This window comes from Barbatula barbatula (assembly GCF_947034865.1).
Source record: "Barbatula barbatula genome assembly, chromosome: 23".
In the NCBI taxonomy this organism is placed as follows: Eukaryota; Metazoa; Chordata; class Actinopteri; order Cypriniformes; family Nemacheilidae; genus Barbatula; species Barbatula barbatula.
Window position 1 is genome coordinate 2,644,952 of NC_136786.1, and position 18,919 is coordinate 2,663,870.

The 18,919-nt window shown below is 42.4% G+C and overlaps 3 protein-coding genes across 6 annotated transcripts; 2 read left to right on the forward strand and 1 right to left on the reverse strand.

Annotated features, from left to right (window-relative positions):
- Positions 1-7,313: 7,313 nt before the first annotated feature.
- On the reverse strand, positions 7,314-9,951 carry h3f3d (H3 histone, family 3D). Its single transcript, XM_079487835.1, has 4 exons — positions 9,851-9,951; positions 8,743-8,885; positions 7,954-8,107; positions 7,314-7,850 (listed from the first exon to the last, which is right to left on the reverse strand). Exons 2-4 carry the CDS (start codon positions 8,868-8,870, stop codon positions 7,722-7,724), a joined length of 411 nt encoding a protein of 136 aa, XP_079343961.1. The 5' UTR covers positions 8,871-8,885; positions 9,851-9,951; the 3' UTR covers positions 7,314-7,721.
- Positions 9,952-10,365: 414 nt separating this feature from the next.
- Positions 10,366-12,302, forward strand: cUnh8orf33 (chromosome Un C8orf33 homolog). The gene is made up of 5 exons (XM_079487836.1): positions 10,366-10,721; positions 10,899-11,104; positions 11,189-11,279; positions 11,379-11,525; positions 11,607-12,302. The coding sequence occupies exons 1-5, from the start codon at positions 10,697-10,699 to the stop codon at positions 11,816-11,818; spliced, it is 681 nt and encodes a 226-aa protein (XP_079343962.1). The 5' UTR covers positions 10,366-10,696; the 3' UTR covers positions 11,819-12,302.
- Positions 12,303-12,329: 27 nt separating this feature from the next.
- On the forward strand, positions 12,330-18,827 carry anks3 (ankyrin repeat and sterile alpha motif domain containing 3). 4 transcript variants are annotated; one of them, XM_079487943.1, is made up of 16 exons: positions 12,330-12,443; positions 12,793-12,974; positions 13,209-13,407; positions 13,558-13,679; positions 13,825-13,906; positions 14,214-14,331; positions 14,451-14,588; positions 14,673-14,798; positions 14,889-15,001; positions 15,541-15,708; positions 15,797-15,921; positions 16,000-16,141; positions 16,234-16,465; positions 17,444-17,503; positions 17,571-17,662; positions 17,882-18,827. In XM_079487943.1, exons 2-15 carry the CDS (start codon positions 12,796-12,798, stop codon positions 17,651-17,653), a joined length of 1,887 nt encoding a protein of 628 aa, XP_079344069.1. In that variant the 5' UTR covers positions 12,330-12,443; positions 12,793-12,795; the 3' UTR covers positions 17,654-17,662; positions 17,882-18,827. The 4 variants fall into 4 exon arrangements, with proteins under 4 accessions (XP_079344069.1, XP_079344070.1, XP_079344068.1 ...); XM_079487944.1 differs by having other exon boundaries at positions 12,331-12,443; positions 12,781-12,974; XM_079487942.1 differs by having other exon boundaries at positions 12,331-12,443; positions 12,790-12,974.
- The last annotated feature ends 92 nt before the right edge of the window (positions 18,828-18,919 follow it).

Consider the following 18,919-nt stretch of genomic DNA (forward strand, 5'->3'; position numbering starts at 1 on the left):
TAAATTTACTCTTAAATACACACAGAGGTATAAAAGTCTATAGGCTGCTATAAATAGTCAAAATATACAAATTAAGTGCAAAATTGTATGGGTCATTTTGTACCAACTGAGTATGTCTAGTATAATCAGTGAAGCAGAAAAAGGGATGTAAGGCAGGACATTAAGAGACTGACATCCTCAGACACGATACACTATTATTGCTTCTTTACTATAAAATAAATTATCCAAACTGCACTATGTGACTCTCCTTTTCGTTCCACAAAAACATCCATCCATCCATTTTTTACCGCGTATCCGGGGCCGGGTCGCGGGGGCAGCAGTCTAAGCAGAGATGCCCAGACATCCCTCACCCTACACACTTCCTCCAGCTCTTTTCCGGGGGGACACCGAGGCGTTCCCAGGCCAGCCGGGAGACATAGTCCCACCAGCGTGTCCTAGGTCTTCCCCGGGGTCTCCTCCCGGTCGGACGGGCCCGGAACACCTTCCGGGGAAGGCGTCCAGTAGGCATCCGTAACAGATGCCCAAGCCACCTCAGCTGACCCCTCTCGATGTGGAGGAGCAGCGGCTCTACTCCGAGCTCCTCCCGGGTGACCGAGCTTCTCACCCTATCTCTAAGGGATCGCCCAGCCACCCTGCGGAGGAAAAGAAAAGTGACTCCCCTTTTCTTGGCTTTAAGGTAATTATTATAAAAACAGTAGCTGTAAATCAGCTGTTCATGCTAAAACTGCAACGATGCAACCTTAAAAAAGATAAGAGCCGCCTGTATCCGGGATCTTGTCCTTTCGGTCATGACCCAAAGCTCATGACCATAGGTGAGAGTAGGAACGTAGATTGACCGGTAAATTGAGAGCTTCGCCTTGCGGCTCAGTTTTTCTTCACCACGACGGACCGGTACATTGACCGCATTACTGCAGAAGCTGCACCGATCCGTCTGTCAATCTCCCGTTCCATCCTTCCCTCACTCGTGAACAAGACCCCGAGATACTTAAACTCCTCCACTTGAGGAAGGAACTCTCCACCAACCTGAAGTGGGCAAGCCACCCTTTTCCGACTGAGGACCACGGCCTCGGATTTGGAGGTACTGATTTTCATTCCAGCCGCTTCACACTCTGCTGTAAACCGTCCCAGTGCATGCTGAAGGTCCTGGTTTGAAGGGGCCAACACGACAACATCATCCGCAAATAGCAGAGACGAGATCGTGTGGTCCCCAAACCTTACACCCTCCGGCCCCTGGCTGCGCCTAGAAATTCTGTCCATAAAAATTACGAACAGAACCGGTGACAAAGGGCAGCCCTGCCGGAGTCCGACATGCACTGGGAACAAGTCCGACTTACTGCCGGCAATGCGAACCAAGCTCCTGCTTAGGCCGTACAGGGACCTGACAGCCCTTAGTAAAGGACCACAGACCCCATACTCCCGAAGCACCCTCCACAGGATGCCACGAGGGACACAGTCAAATGCCTTCTCCAAATCCACAAAACACATGTGGATTGGTTGAGCAAACTCCCATGAACCCTCCAGCAACCTGTAGAGGGTGTAGACCTGGTCCAGCGTTCCACGGCCTGGACGAAAACCACACTGTTCCTCCTGAATCCGAGGTTCTACTATCGGCCGTATTCTCCTCTCCAGTACCCTGGCATAGACTTTCCCGGGAAGGCTGAGAAGTGTGATCCCCCTGTAGTTGGAACACACCCTCCGGTCCCCCTTCTTAAAAAGAGGGACCACCACTCCGGTCTGCCATCCCAGAGGCATTGTCACCGACCGCCACGCGATGCTGCAGAGGCGTGTCAGCCAAGACAGCCCCACAACATCCAGAGACTTGAGGTACTCAGGGAGAATCTCATCCACCCCCGGTGCGTTGCCACTGAGGAGTTTCTTGACTACCTCAGTGACTTCGGCTTGGGTGATGGACGAGTCCACCTCTGAGCCCTCAGCCTCTGCTTCCTCAATGGAGGACGTGACGGTGGGATTGAGGAGATCCTCGAAGTACTCCTTCCACCATCCGACGACATCCCCAGTTGAGGTCAACAGCCTCCCACCTCCACTGTAAACAGCATTGGTAGGGCACTGTTTCCCTCTCCTGAGGCGCCGGACGGTTTGCCAGAATCTCTTCGAGGCCAGTCGATAGTCCTTCTCCATGGCCTCACCAAACTCCTCCCAGGCCCGAGTTTTTGCCTCCACAATCACCCGGGCAGCAGTCCGCTTGGCCTGCCGGTACCTGTCAGCTGCCTCAGGAGTCCCACAAGCCAACCAGGCCCGATAAGACTCCTTCTTCAGCTTGACGGTTTCCCTTACTCCCGGTGTCCACCACCGGGTTTGGGGATTCCCGCCTCGACAGGCACCGGAGACCTTACGGCCACAGCTCCGAGTGGCCGCTTCGACAATGGAGGCGGAGAACATGGTCCACTCGGACTCAATGTCTCCAGCCACCCTCGGGATCTGGTTGAAGGTCTGCCGGAGGTGGGAGTTAAAGATCTCTCTGACAGGAGACTCGGCCAGGCGTTCCCAGCAGACCCTTACAGTGCGTTTGGGTCTGCCGAGTCTGTCCAGCTTCCTCTCCTGCCATCGGATCCAACTCACCACCAGGTGGTGATCAGTTGACAGCTCCGCCCCTCTCTTAACCCGAGTGTCCAAAACATATGGTCGCAGGTCAGATGAAACGACCACAAAGTCGCCCCTTTGTGTCACAGTCGTTGCCGACATGGGCGTTGAAGTCCCCCAGTAGGACGACGGAGTCCCCAGTCGGAGTACTTTCCAGCACCCCTCCCAGAGACTCCAAGAAGGTCGGGTACTCTGCACTGCCGTTCGGCCCGTAGGCACAAACAACAGTGAGAGAACTAACCCCGACCCGTAGGCGCAGGGAAACGACCCTCTCGTTCACCGGGGTAAACTCCAACACATGGCGGGAGAGCTGGGGGGCTATAAGCAGACCCACACCAGCCCGCCGCCTCTCCCCATGGGCAATTCCAGAGTGATGAAGTGTCCATCCTCTCTCGAGGAGTGTGGTTCCAGAGCCCAAGCCATGCGTAGAGGTGATCCCGACTATCTCTAGTCGGAACCTCTCAACCTCACGCACCATCTCAGGCTCCTTCCCCGCCAGTGAGGTGACGTTCTACGTCCCTAGAGCTAGCTTCCGTGTCCAGGGATCGGGCTGTCGAGGCACTCTCCTCCGACTGCCGCCCGATCCACTCCGCACCGACCCCCTATGGTCCCTCCCGCACGTGGTGAGCCCACGGGAAGGCGGCCCCACGTCGCTCCTTCGGGCTGAGCCCGGCCGGACCCCGTGGGGAAAGGCCCGGCCACTAGGTGCTCGCATGCAAGCACCGACCCCGGGCCTGGCTCCAGGGTGGTGCCCCGGTTGCGCCATACCGGGTGACGTCACGGTCCTTGTTATTTTCAACATCATAAGGGGTTTTTGAACCACTCTTAGTCTGACCCGTCGCCTAGGACCTGTTTGCCTTGGGAGACCCTACCAGGGACATATAGCCCCCGACAACATAGCTCCTAGGGTCACTCGGGTACTCAAACCCCTCCACCACGTTAAGGTGGTGGTTCAAGGAAGGGCCCACAAAAACAAACACAGAAAATATTTATTTATGTGACTTTGAGGGACCAGCACCAGTTGGACGTGTAAGACGTCTAAGAGTTGGAGATTCATTTAAAATTCCAAAGTCAGATTCTGGAAGATACATTCTTCAAGCCGTGTTACAAGTGAAAGTGGAGCTGGTCCCTATGGAGTCACTCTTAACCTGTCTGTCCTGTTAAAGACAACCTGTTTAATAATAATGCACATCTGAATAAAAGTTTATACCCCCATCACAACTACAAACTGCCAAAGGTGCTTAGTTTTACTTAGTAACATGGTAGTAGTCAGTCATTTATGAACAGCAGTGAAGTCACTGTAGTGTACATCTGTCCAGGCCAACATCTGATCTCTTGATATCATCAACTGGGTCTCATAGAAAAACTAAAGATCTGCAATAAAAATCAAACAATTCATAACCGTTACAAATCAAATCACAAACGGGCAGAAGAGAATTCACATAACGGTAACAATGCAACATTGTCTGTGACAACCACCTGAAGATAAAATCTAATCAGTGTTTGGAACCAAACAACTAGTAGTTGATGACATTGCCGTAGCCTACACATGGAACATCTGGTAACATGTAAAAGTTTAAAATAGTTTGAAATCCAATAGTCACACATTTTTCAGTAGCCATGTTAAAAGATTAGAGCATTTACATGTGAGCAGGTCATCCTTGTGTAGTAGGAACAGCGCTGAAGCAGAAAGCATCAATCGTTTAGAGTCTACAGGGGATACCAGGGGTGCAGATGGGATTTCTTAACTGGGGGGGACAAAGCTGTCAGCAAATGATTTCAGTTAGATATTTTGTATAATTTGGGCTTTAACTAGTGCTCAAGATTACACTTTTGCGTCATTTAGGCTAATGGTTTGCACTAGAATTAACTGTGCTTTTTTTTAAAAACTATGTGATTGTTTTTTGTTTCTCTATTGCCTTATGGGGCAGTTAAGTCAGTTCACCAACTTGTAGACGATGGCATTTGATCACTATGGTTACCACCACTACAGGCACAATTGAGGCAGCTGACAGCTCGTCAAAGGACCCCGAGGGTGGGGTCAGGAGTCCTAGCAGGCTAGCAGTGGAGTGATTTGGCTCCCTTAGAAGAGGCAAATGGCTCCTTCTATTTTAGCCCAATTTAGCAATTGTGAATCTTTTGGGTATTACGTTTTTTATAATTACTTCATAAAATACTTATTTTTACAATTTTTTTGTTACAAAAATACACAAGTCCTAATATTGATAAAACTTTAATTGAACAATTGAACACACAGAACCACAGCATAAATATCAAATAAATGCAAGTCTTAACATTAAAGTGATAGTTCTGTCATCATTTGCTCAACCTCATGTCATTTCATACGTGTATAAAACTTTGGTCTGATGAACACAGCGAAAGATATTTGGAAGAATGTTAGCAATTATCAATTACATCACATCATTGACTGCCATAGTAGGAAAAAATAATTGGCCACAAAACCGTTTGTGTCCCTAAATTCTTCAAATATGTCAGTTTGTGTTTAAGACAACAAAAAATATACATTGATTTTGTCCTACCGTGGATGATGTCACAGAACTGAAAATTGTTAACATTCTTACAAATATTTATTTATCTGATTAACAGAACAAAGAAATGTATAGGTTTGAAACAACCCGAGGGTGAGGAAATTGAGGAATAGTTCTAATAAAAAAATACTGTCAAGACACTTCTTTAGTGCAGGGGCCTGTACCATGAATGTAGCTGAACAAACTCAGGGTAATTGGACTAGTTTTGGGTTGACAAAACCAAACCAACGTGATCAAGCTTTGTTGGTACCATGAAGCAGCTCATGGAGTTTCTTTGTCAACTCAAGCTTTGATCCTGAAGCTAAGATTAGTTTGCGCATGAACGAGTGACGTCAGCATGGTTAAACCAGTCGCATTATAAATGGATAAAGCGATTTCCACAATATGAACACAAAAAAGAATTTCAGCCATGGAGTGATATGTTTCTGCTGTCTACGCAAGAGATAAGTGTTTCAGAAACACTGCTGATTGCTTTAATGCGCAAAGCAGGCAGCAGAAGCAAGAAAGTTAACCTTACATCTGCTTCATCATTTCCCTTCCGAGTACACATGAGAGGAGTTGCGTGCAAATAAAGTTAATTCACATATATTTCTGAACTTCTGTACAAATTTGTTAAAGCTGTAAACGGCTAATTTGACAAGCAAATGACACGCACCGCTTCTGCATTGTAAACTCTGACATCTTACGAGTTTAAAATCAATGAAACATGCACCGTGTACTGATGGGCATGTCAAACAAGTTGCCCCAAAAATAAAAAAAATTTAGTCTGATTTTTTGCAGAAAGACAACGGAGCTCAGAATTATAAAATAGCGGTGTGTTCTGCAACACAGAGAAGCGGAAGAAAATATAAGAATTACACTTAATATAACGGCCTTATTTTACAACAGAATGCATAAGCCTCTACCTTTAATAGACCTTGCGCCATTAACCAGGGTCAGTCATTTCATTGAAGCCTTAATAAAAACTACGGTTCAGGACAAAGAAAAATGTCCTAATACAGTGAAACTGAAAGTGTTCCTAGATGTTCTGCACCACACACAAGAATGTAAAAAATGCAATGCAAATACAAGTGATACAATAAAAGTGGAATATAAGTAAGTACATTGAATTTCATGTGAGATTTTACCTATATAGTAACTAATATTTGATTTTATATTTGAAATATATATTTATATATTTTTATTTTATTAAACAGTATAAAAAATAACTAGCCATTCGAACACGCACTGTGAGTCAGTTACGTCACCTATATATATATACATGTGTTTCTTTGCTCACAGCTGATTGGTCAAACTTCAGTCTGAGATCTCGAATCCAGAACATAGCCTGCCCCGGAGCAGGTTAGCCGTGCAGCGTAAGATACCATGGCGACGAAAACCGAATAAAACCGAGCTACTTTCATGGTACCCAAAACCCAGGGTTGGCTCAAACTAAACTGAAACATAGCTGGCTAGCCACCTAAACCAGCTTCATGGTACAGGCCCCAGGTTTGGCATTTTGAAATATTAGATAGCTCAGCTTGGATGGGCTGCTGATGCTATTTCTCCAGCTGCACGGATAGGTGGGAGGTTCTTAGACGTCTGTGCAGATTTGTTGTTGACCCTGCTCTGACTGATATTTTAATTTTACACTAGGCTGTGCAATCTTCGATGTTATTGACAGGCAGCCAGATGCGGATTCTTTTTTCACTCATTTCTTCCAATACGCTTTTAAAATCCAGCTCCCGCGCCACTCTCTGTTGCTCTGTGCTGGCGCCAACGAGTGCAGTTCCGTAAGATATTGATTCGTGAACGATCGCCTTCTTACTCTTACCCTGTTGGCTCTGGTAAGTTGATGGTTTGGAGACTTTCTTTGAACGAGATCGTTTCGTCTTATTGTTGGCGGACTTCACCCAAGCTACGTGTAAAACCGTATGCAGTAAAGCAGATGATGGGCGTGGCTCGTGAACCTACCCGCACACTAAAGTTACAAGGGGATTTCGGATAAATGGCAGGAAAATTCGTCTAGTAAAGAGTTGTGCTACCACGAAAATAATCCATCCCCTTTTCATGTAAATTTGCACAAACCTGAGTCCATGTTCTCTACAGTTCTGTGTGCGTTACAAGACCAAAGCAAATGTTAAAACCACAAGCATTTTCAAATCCTACAGATTAAAAACAAAGTTGAGGTAGTGGAAAGTTTATTTACAACCAAATGGCCACAATAGAAGAGAAACCCAATATAATACCGATAGAAATAAAAATGGACACGTTCTAATTCATCATGAAGCATGCAGACTAGGCAGAGGTATATGAAAGTCTAAAATACAAACTTTAAAACCCTGAGGAGCTCCCGGAATGTTCTGACGCTGCGTGCGCCCCCCCCCCCCCAACTAGTGAACTTTAACCACAAGATACCCCTCCCCTACCGCAACTACCAAAAAGAAAATACAAAAAATAAACTTAAACTACACAGGCATTTATAGTCAAGAGTGTAAGAACCCCAATGGCCCACCCGCCCCACCCACCCGACACAACAAACCCCCCCCCATATAATCCTCCACACAAAAGAGTTGAGTAAATAGTAAGAGTTCAAGCACGCTCTCCGCGGATTCGACGGGCCAGCTGGATATCTTTGGGCATGATTGTGACACGTTTGGCGTGGATGGCGCACAAGTTGGTATCTTCAAACAAACCCACCAGGTATGCTTCACTTGCCTCCTGCATTAACAGAGAATGTTAATTGTGTTAGAATTTGTTTTGTTTACAGGTACTAGGCGAAGCGCCAGCAAAACCTAATTTAATTCAGAACCAGAATACACACCTGCAAAGCTCCAATGGCAGCGCTCTGGAAACGCAGGTCAGTCTTGAAGTCCTGAGCGATCTCACGAACCAGACGCTGGAACGGAAGCTTGCGGATCAGCAACTCCGTGGACTTTTGGTAACGACGGATCTCACGAAGAGCCACAGTACCAGGGCTGGAAGGAAAGTTACAGGTATTCAGATTTTAAAATTGTATAATGAATGAAAGTCAAAGCAATCTTTGAATGCATTCGCTGTTTTTGCTAAAATCAGCAAGACTACAGTCTTTGAAAGCATTCAGTTTTTCTCTGTAAATACATAGACTAGGACTATAAACCATCTCCGAGGTTCTCAGACTACAAAACTTCCCAGGTTGCACCTACTCTTCACCAATGAAAATGCATGCAAACACAAATTCAAAATGTACATAATTGTAAACTCTTAATTTCCTAATTTATAGTTTGCATTATTGTGCCGTTATGGTTCAATATTAATGTTATTACCAGCAGCGTTTTCATACGATTTGAGTAGCCTGTTCTTGGTCTGCTGATCAATGATAAACGCATAAAACCATTACAATTTGACACCAGAAATTCCACATTTAACTTACAAAGCAAAAACTGTGTATACCAGCTTAAAAACTACTGGTCGTGTCAATAAATACACATTTAGAAGGGAAATATACAGCACGTATCAGGTGGTAAGCCACAATTTAAAACTTTGTTTAAACTAATATGAAAACTAACAACACCATGATACTTTGGTTACTTTTATGGAAAGTAAAATACTACCAAATGAATAGCTTTCTTACCGGTATCTGTGGGGCTTCTTGACTCCACCTGTGGAGGGTGCACTCTTCCTGGCCGCCTTGGTGGCGAGCTGCTTCCTGGGGGCTTTGCCACCAGTGGACTTACGGGCGGTCTGTTTAGTACGTGCCATGACACACTAATGAATCTGTATGAAAGAGATACACAGTGAGTACAACAGTCGCGGGAAATTCCACATGGTGTGACGTCATCCAAAACATAACCTCGGTTCACCCTTTAACAGCCATAAACTCAGCATTTAATGTTTAAGAAAAAGACACCATGACGACCACGACCTTACTACAACAACTGAAGTCGCCATTATAAAGAAATGCCTAAACGGGTCGTTATGCCAGACTAAAATATAAAGATGCCATCAATCGAATAAAATGAAGCGATAATGTATTGTATAAAATATAATACAAACTACATATTGGTACACGTTAAAGAGGAAAACTAACTATTGATGTGCCATAGTAACAACTCGCAGTGGGACACTAGGTCACACACACTCACTAAGGTTCACTCGGCGCGCGCACACAAACACACTGACTAAATGCAAAACTATACAATAGTGTTTCTATCACTCAGCAACTAATCTCAAAATAAGACCCGTTCATTTCCCAATTTCATAAAACAAATGCGACAATTTCAATTAAAACATACATACTAAAAGCCTGAATAATGGTGTGGTGCAGACCACCATCTCACGATGAGACTCAGACACGTTTCTGCCTTTATGTGTAACATGGCGCCCAAGACCACAAATTACAGCAGTTTCTTTGTCTACATCGACGGCTCGATACCTCGGTCCGAGAGCTCAGGTGAATAACGATGTACATGTTTCGTTTTTGGAAAACGTAAACATACAGTTAAAACACGTCGAATAATTTGAGATAAAACAAAAGTGACCGTGTAACTCGCGCTAGTTAGCTTTAGCATGAAGCTACCGCGAAAAAACCGAACCTAAATTCGGCGTTTCCCTTTGAAAACGAAGAGATCGAACTTAGGCCGTGAAACAAACGTTACTATAAACGGTTATTTAGTGTTACACAGTAACATGTACAGTAACTTGTATTATTTGGTTTAATAAAGAACTTTAACGTTACTTACGGTTTTCTGTCTCGGTTAATTCGTCAATTCCAAAACAAGGAACGTCGGTCACACGCAAAATGAGCTTCCCCATCTTTATACAGTTGGTGACGTCTGTACGCAGGGAAAGCCACGCCCTAATATTCTCTTATTGGCTGAAGGAGCAAAGATTTGCCAAGCGCGCGTTTGAAGTAATAGTAAAAACTATTTTCAGATTTCGGTTTGTGCAAACGAACAAGAATAAAAAGTCCATGTTTTTATACTAATGTTTAATAAAGGTTTATTAATTTGCAATGTGTTACACACCGTCTGGTTTTTGCCTTAAGTTTTACAGGCTCTAAAACGGACTGTTACATAACGACGTAAAACAGCAGTCTATCTACTATTTGTTTTTTATCATTTTTATTCTTTGCTAGTCTACTTGTTGACGATTGTGTGAATGATAAATTGATCAGAGTTGCTATCTGATTAATAAAGTCAGTATTATAACTTTTGTCATATTCGATGTCATATTTTTCATAGCTTTTGTTTTGTGTGCAAGAGTAAATTGTATTCTGCTGCATGCGGAACCCCTTTAGATTGTATCGTTTGTTCTTTGCAGCCGCGGATCCTTTAGACAGACGCACAGCTGCACACGCATTTGGATATTGGATGGGGGTTACTTATACATTTGAGTATTTAATCATTTTATAAACATGACCCGTTTTATTTCTATGGAGCACTGCTAATCACAGTCCAGCCCACACAAATCAACATTTAAACGTTTGTTGGGTTTGTGTTTTCTGTACACGTGAGAGGTGTAACGTTAAACGTGTGTGTTTTATCCAGTGCTAGTTTATTTGGATACCAGAATATTTAATTCCAGCTATGACAGAGAAATCAACTGAAACGGGTAAGCGTTCTCACAATAGTTCATAAACCATTTCAGAGGAACTCATTTTGTAGTGACACTTCAGCCAAAATCCATCAAACCTGCGGGTGAACCTTAATATTCTTTAGAATTCGTTTCAGAAGATAGAGAAAAACTCAAATTTTGCTGATATGTTCTCAATTTCTAAACCCTTTCTAGGAACACTTGGAATTGTCCAAAATGACAAGAACCCGGTTGTACAGAGTGCAGAGATAAAAAATCCAGCCACACAAAGCTCTGAAGCTCCTGCCAATGCTAAAAAAACCAAGAAGAAGAAAAAGAAAGCGAGTAAAGGAAGAGACGATCAACCAAAAGAGATGAAAAGCACTACAGAGGAAACCACTAAACAAGAAAACACTGAATTAGTAAGCAGGGATGATAATGCTATAATAATTTATTCATTGTTAGGACCATCAATCATTTTATTTTTACATAAATATGTGATTTAGACATCTGATGAGCAGCTGAGCCGAGAGTTGGACTGGTGTATCGAACAGCTTGAGTTGGGGCTAAGAACACAGAAAACTTCCAGCAAACAAAGTAATATACAGACATCATGCTATAGGCTATCTGAAAAGAATTAGATGTGACATATTAACCAAACTTTTTACGTCTTTCTTTACATATGTTTGTGTTTAGGGGAGGAAGCAAGTCGTGCTTTAAAGACGTTACATAGCTCCAAAGCCCCCCTTGTGAAGAAGAGACAGGTGATGAGAGCAGTCTCAGGAGACTACAGGAAAAAGATGGAAGAGGAAAGAGCCAGACAGTTTAAACTTATCAAGTCAAGTAAGTAAAATATTTCACAAAGTTAATTTTAGAGGATAGATATTAAGTAAGATATAAAAATGCTTTTTTCTGTCTCCTTAGCAATGAGCTCTGCCCAGGTCAGTGCTGTCTCTGAAGTCAAATCAGTGTTCCACCGGCGAGCTGAGAGGAACACGGAATCAACAGCCAAAACTGACAGAGGTCCCGGGGACACAAATGAACACACAGCCATGGTTAAAAAAACCCAAGGAGAAACCAAACCATTTGTTTTCACTAACACACGAGAGGAGTTCTGCTTCAACTTTAACTTGTGACTGGACTCTGTGAAATGACCTGTGCCTTTCTGAAGTAGACAATTTATCGAGTGTTATATAAATGCAATATGCAGTACCTAATCTTGAGGTTTTAAGTGCATTTCATTAAGCAAACAATACGGTCATTCAAAAGTTCAAAATGTTGTATATTTCAATCATGCAAAAGACCCATAAAATGTAAATAAAGTAAAAATCACAAACCTTTTCTTTTAAAACAGGCTTTTATTTTCTATTAAACTGTATTGTCAATATTTAACAAACTCGTGCATAATTTTAACGTAATTTTCCACCTCAGACAATTGCGCTACATTACAACAAGAAAAACAACAATATTTTGTTATCAGATGTATATGTAAAAAATTTCAGTTTAACAAAAAGCTTGTTGCTATTGAATGTCGTCAGGTACGCGAAACATCGACGCTTTAGCGCAGATTCTGTGGGGTGTGTAGTTTTTTGTGAAACACAGCCTATTCACCTGTAGTGTAATAAAAGACAAAAGACTACAACTCCCAGAGTCCTTCCCGCGATACACGCCCGGCTGGAACAAAACTTCCTTTGAGTTGCCGATACAAGTTACAGAACAAAACATTGTTCTACAATTTCGAAAAGTTGTATTTAATTAAAGGTTTGTACACGTTTATTTGTCGAGTATCTTTAGCTACAGTTACGCGTTTGGGATTTTACTTGAAAGAGGTTTAGGTTTTGTAACATGTTTTCGCAGTTCGGTTCATAACGTTACCGTTGTTTATCATAATTATGAATAACTCACAAACAAACGTTGGGTGTAAGCATTAACAGTTCAATTGATTTAAAGAGTTGTATTATCGCACGGACTGTTACATAAACTTATGATGCCAGGTAACGGAATGCATTTTAATTGATAACGCTCGGATTATTTGGTGTTGAAAAAAACCCATTTATTAAAATAAATTGACGCATACATTGTATAAACAACATATAAGTGTTTCCAGCAGAGGATGTCTGAACTGAGTGACGACGCCAGCAGTGAATCAGATCCGTTAGGATCGAGTCTGTCTGTGTGGCTGGCGGACGGTGGCGACGCTCTGATCAGTCCAGAGGAACTGAACGTGCCGCTGGATCTTCACACCGCCTGCTCTATAGGGCAATATGATGTAGTGGCTCAATGTATCAGCAGGTGAGCTGAAATAAATAAATACATCCGTCCTACACGTCTCCTCCCACTGCCCGTTTGTTGCCTGACAGACAGACAGCTATATAGATGAACTGATAGATATATTCTATATCAAGAATACATCTAATTCTATATATCTTTATAAAGACTAAACTGCAATATTGTATTACCATGTGTGTTATGTGTTCATTTGTGTCTCATTGTGGATAGTGTTGATGTTCTTTTGTGTTATTGTAGGGGTGATGTGGATTTAGATGAAAAGAACATAGGTGGTTGGACTCCTCTGATGTATGCTGCATACATCGGTCATGATAACATTATTAATCTGCTGCTGGAGACAGGTGTCAGCGTCAATGTCACCACGTCTAAAGGCCTGACGCCTCTAATGCTCGCCACCAGCTGTGGCAATGAGAGCATCGCTTATTTTCTACTGCAGGTGAGAGTCTTCTGTAATGTAAACACACACAGATCATACGTTTCTTTCTCAGTATCATGCATTACAGCACAGCTATTAGTTAGTAGTGAAAAGATGAGATTTTGTATCCGTTATACATTTTTGTGAGATAAAAAAATTCTCTATACAAAGCAAGGAGCACAACTTGAATGTAAGGATGTGCGTGGATGGACGGCTCTTCTGCACAGCACAGCTACTGGACATCAGCAAGTGGTCAAATTCTTATTAGACAACAATGCAAACGCAAACGTCAAGTGAGTCACATTTGCTCTATCTATGGCTTCTCAGTTGCTCCTGTTCTCTTAATTTTTCTCACACTTGTCTTACACACACCTAAATGCTCAAACATTTCAGAAACGTGCTAGTTTTGTTTTTAAACTTTGACCTTTGCCCCCTCAGGGAACCAATTTCAGGATTTACACCTCTCATGGAAGCTGCGGCATCGGGACATGAAATCATCGTTCAGTACCTGCTCAACCATGCAAGTGTGACCTTTATTTTGTGCTCGTGAACATCTTATATTTTTATCACAAGTTAGACTTATTTTTTAGTTGAAAGTAATTGTAATACTGCAGGAATTTAGATCCAGCTGTGTAATTCTTAAGAATTGTGGTCAGAAGTTGTTTAGCTTGTTCCGTTGTATTTGTTCAGGGCTGGTGTTAAACTAAACGACACTCCAGAAGCAGCTTTAATAACCCTGTAATAAAGAATAATATGAATCGACATAATAGCATTAAGCTTGTATGATTTCAGCTTTTTGATCACGCGTGTATGTTTGTATGAGGCAGGGTGTAAGTACTGAGGACAGAAACAGTGAAGGAGAGACAGCTCGAGCTCTGGCTATGATGTATGGACACAGTAAAGTCGCCAGCCTCATTGACATGCATGTGATGAGAGTCAAATCAGGTCAGTCACAGCTTACATTTCCATTTAACATGGTTATACTTGTAACCAATTCCAGTGTGTTGAGTGCATTTGGTCTTAGAAAAAATGTCTGTTAAATGCATCCACGTCTCTCTCTATAGCTTTGTTTGAGGAGTTGAGCTCTTCTGAAGAGGAAAGTTCAACCCCCAGGGTCCGCTCTGCTCGCAATCGAACGAGGGGTCCCAGTATTCATGACGGTCCTCAAGCTATAGCACGCTTCAGAGTCGGCTCAAAGCACGGTACTCACATGTGGTTAGAACCCTTTAGAACACTTACCACTGTGGTTTCGGTTTGGTTTAATCCGGTTTGCTCCTGTCCCGCAGAGGTACCGGTGACGCCACCCGGATATGTGACGTTCCGTGATGTCAGCGATCAGAGTGAGGGAATCTGCAACCGTGATGTCACTTCCCCTATTAATGAACTCGACGGCCAGAGCAACAGCAGCAGAGGTGATCTCACACACAGATTCATTGTACCGTGTAATTTTAATTAAATCTGCGTTAGAATGTGATGTGATTGCGTGTCCTGTGTGTGTGCAGACGAGTTGTTGTTTGATAATGACATGCCCACCATGAGGAGCAGTAGCAGCAGCAGTGAGGGTTTGTCGAATCTTCTTGGACTCAGCAGAGAGGCGTCGCTGGAAAGCAATGAGGTCAGAACCCCCACATGAAAGGAACAGTTTACCTAAAAATGAAAATTCTGACTTCATTGACTCACCCTCGAGTTGTTTCAAATATGTATTAATTTCTTTGTTGAACACAGAGAAAGATATTTGGAAGAATGCTTTTAACCAAACCCTTCTTGGTCACCATAGTAGGAAAAACGGCTTTATACATTTCTTTGTTCTGTCTAACATAAAAGAAGGTATTTTGAAGAATATAGGCCAGAAAACCGTCTAATACGGTAGTCAATTGTGGAGACATTTATACAGATTTGGAACAACTCGAGGGTGAGTAAATGATGACAGATTTTGTATTTTTAGATGAACTGTCCATATAACATCTGCTGTTAAAAACAAAAATAGCATACCTTAAAATGTAGCAACTGACCAATCAGAATCAAGTATCCCAAAGTGCCATGTTTTAATAGATGGTAATAAATATTTGTTAGATTTTCTCAGTTCACTCTCCATTGACAGGTTGTTTGTGGACCCTGTGTGTGTTGTCATTCCGTCTCGCTTTACACCACCAGGACTCAGATCAAGCCAAGAGAAGTTGTGTCCGCAGAACAAACAAACTCCAGCATTCCAAGAGCAGGAGTTTATACGGCAACAGCGGTTCTGTGGCCCAACGCAGCTCAGCCTACTGTGAAGAACCATCAACAACTTCTGGACACCCTCCCTCATTCACTGGACCTAAGGTGTTTGTGTGAATTTTCTTTTAAGTGTGTTCCTCATATCTTCATGTGTGTGTTTGTACACATAGAAAACGGTGTGTGTGCGTTGTAGGATCTTTCAGAATTCCTGGAGCAGATCGGATTCAGCAAATATCTCCCCCTGTTGAAGGAGCAAGACATCGACCTGAGAATCTTCCTGACTCTTACAGAGAACGACCTGAAGGAAGTGGGAATCACGTGAGTCCCTCTTTAGGAGCCTATCTTTTCCCAGCATTCTCTTCTGGTATTTTACAAGCTCTGCATCTCTCTCTACAGTCTGTTTGGTCCTAAGAGGAAGATGACATCAGCTATAGCCCGCTGGCACAGTAATGCACGGCCGGCCAGTGATGCTTTAGAGCAGGCATATGCGGATCAACTGGAGGCAGAGATGCAGGAGATGGCCATTCAGCTTCACAAGGTGCACACTCCATCAAAACTGCTGCTAATAGATATTTACTTTGTTATGGGCGATTTCAGTTTCTTTCATAATGTTTGTGTTCTTGTGTGCAGCGTTGTGTTGAGGTGGAGTCTCTACAGGCTCAGGTGTCTCAGGAGAAGGAGTTACGTGCCGTGATGGAGGGATGTCTGATGGAGGAGAAGATGGCGTGGAAGAGCGTTCAGGCAGAACTTCAAGAGAACGCAAAATACGTTCAGACGCTAAACGGAAAACTACACGCTCTATGCAACGCTCACACTCAACTCACCCAGGTCTTCCGGGAGGATGAACACTCCGTGGCTAAAGGTGTGAGATTATAAATAAACCAAGATGAATCACTTTACGACATTTAAATCAAAGCTAAAAACTTGGTTTAAAGGAGTCGTTCACTATAAAATAAAATTTAATGATAATTCCCTCCCCCACATGTCAGTGTTTTTATTTCTTCTGTCCAAAACAAATTGAGGCATTTGATGTACTTAAACGGGGGGGGGTTGTTGGTTAAATTTCAGTTTATTTGCGCTTCAAAGGGCTCTACACGATGGCAGCCGAGGTATACTAGTGTTTTCTAATGAAGCGATTAGTCCTTTTCCAATATTTTTTTTATATTCTTTTAAAACATAAATATATGGCTTGCACTGCCTGTGGAGTGTCTCCATGTAGCGTGTCCATGAGTTCACTTTGTAATGGTCACGCGGAAAGGAAGTTCCTACCAAGTGTGGAGAAAAAAGACTGTTCAAAAGTTCTTGGATGTTGAATGACACGTTTTATGTTCTTTGTGCAAGATTATTGTTTAAAATGGTCAGTTCGTTTGCATATCAGGGATGTTTAAATATTTTGAAATCTACATCACGCATAACCTTCCTAACGTGATTGCGTAATACGGAAGTTGTGGATGTGCAAGCCGTGTATTTATGTTTAAAAGTATATCATATTTTAGTTTTCTTGGAAAACGACTAATCGTTTCGCTAGACGACACCCTTATCCATCAGCTGGTGAACAGAAATTTGGACTTTTACCAAAAGCCCCTCGTTTAAGGGCTTTATTTGGAGAAGAACCCTGGAAAGCTTTCGTCATAAGCCCTTAATTTGTTTTCGACAGAAGAAATAAACACACAAATGGCTTGTATAACATATGGGTGAGTGAATTTTCATGAAATTCAAATTTTATAGTGAACTACTCCTTTAAAATGCCTGGGAAAGTGCAGTAGAAATATACAGTTCTCAGTTCTTCAAGATGCATGTTTGACGTCACAGACACATTCTGTGTTTGTTTCTGCTTTAGGTGATGGGGTCATGTGTGCTCAGCTGCTCTCTAAGATGGATTCATATATGGGAGAGCTCGGTAAGACTCATTAAGTTGTGTGTGTGTACAGAACACAGTGTTAAATCATATTTTTTCTTTTCTTTAGCGGACAGTCTAAAAGAAATCTTTCAGAATCTCCAGAGTTTGAGTTCACCAGAGAAAAACTCACACAATTGGGAGGAATCCTAGCATCAGACAGTGGGTTTCTCTCTCTCTCTCTCTCTCTCTCACACACACACATGCACACATTTTGAATACAAATGGGAGATTTTCAACTTTCTTAAGCTCTTTACAATGATGCAAGACTGTGTTTAATTATTTTGGAGTGAAATATGTCCATCCATCAATCAACCCATCCATCCATCCTTCTAACACAAGATGCACCCTAAATCCATTTAATTCCCTTTTTTTCTGCAGAATTTTTGGTTTTATTGACGGAGGGTGACAGACCACCCTGGACACACAAAAACCCGCAGGAACTGACCAGCGAGAGACATGGAGGTTTCAGTCGTGCCTGAAGAAAGTTCAAAGATCTGAAGATGATGGAGAGGATAGAGCCGTTTGACACAGACGGACGACCAGCCAAAGAAGGCAAGAAACGACAAGGAGGCGTAGGGAATCTCTCACGCTTGTGCTTCATGATATTAGAGAATCAACCAATCACAGACAGAGCAGTGTGACAGAGGGCGAAGCCAGAGACTGTCTGTCAGGAATTCAACTATGCACAAAGACTGACTATCAAAGTGTGAGTTTGTGTGAGCACAAACATTGTTTATTGATGTACACCAAATCATCCTTTTGATAATGCATTTGATGAACAATATGCCTATTTAAAGCTGACTTATTTTGTCAATTTTATTCATATTCATCTTTGAATTGGGATCCTATGAGCTTTTAAATATGATGTATCCTCTAAATACGCTGAACCTCATTTATGGAACGTAAAGAAATCTGTTATCTGATCAAAAAAGTCTTCTTATGTAAACGGTCGCATTTAATTTAGGCCAATAATTTATATAAGAATGACTTCAGAAACCATTCACACAGACATTTCTTCTGTTGTTTCATGAATGTAGCCGTCTCGTCACCAGGCTGTACTACAGATTTGTAGTTTATTTTTCAGAGTAGGCCTACAATCAATTGGTTTTTGGATCAACAGGTTTTTTAGTCCCTTAACACTTTGAATACTTCCAAATATCAGTTTTAAATGATCACTGATCTGTTTTTCAGCGTGATCGTGTCAAACTGTAAATGGCGACAGATTATTCAAATTAACTGAAAACAGATCAATTATGAAAACAGTGGAATGTTTACTGCAATTACTGTATCTTGATTCAGGTCTTGTAATAAAGCTCTACATCTATATCACACTTTTTATGATTATCACAACTACACATGCTGGTATTCAATAATACAATTTATACCTTAGTCTGTATGAATACTTGATTTTGAATG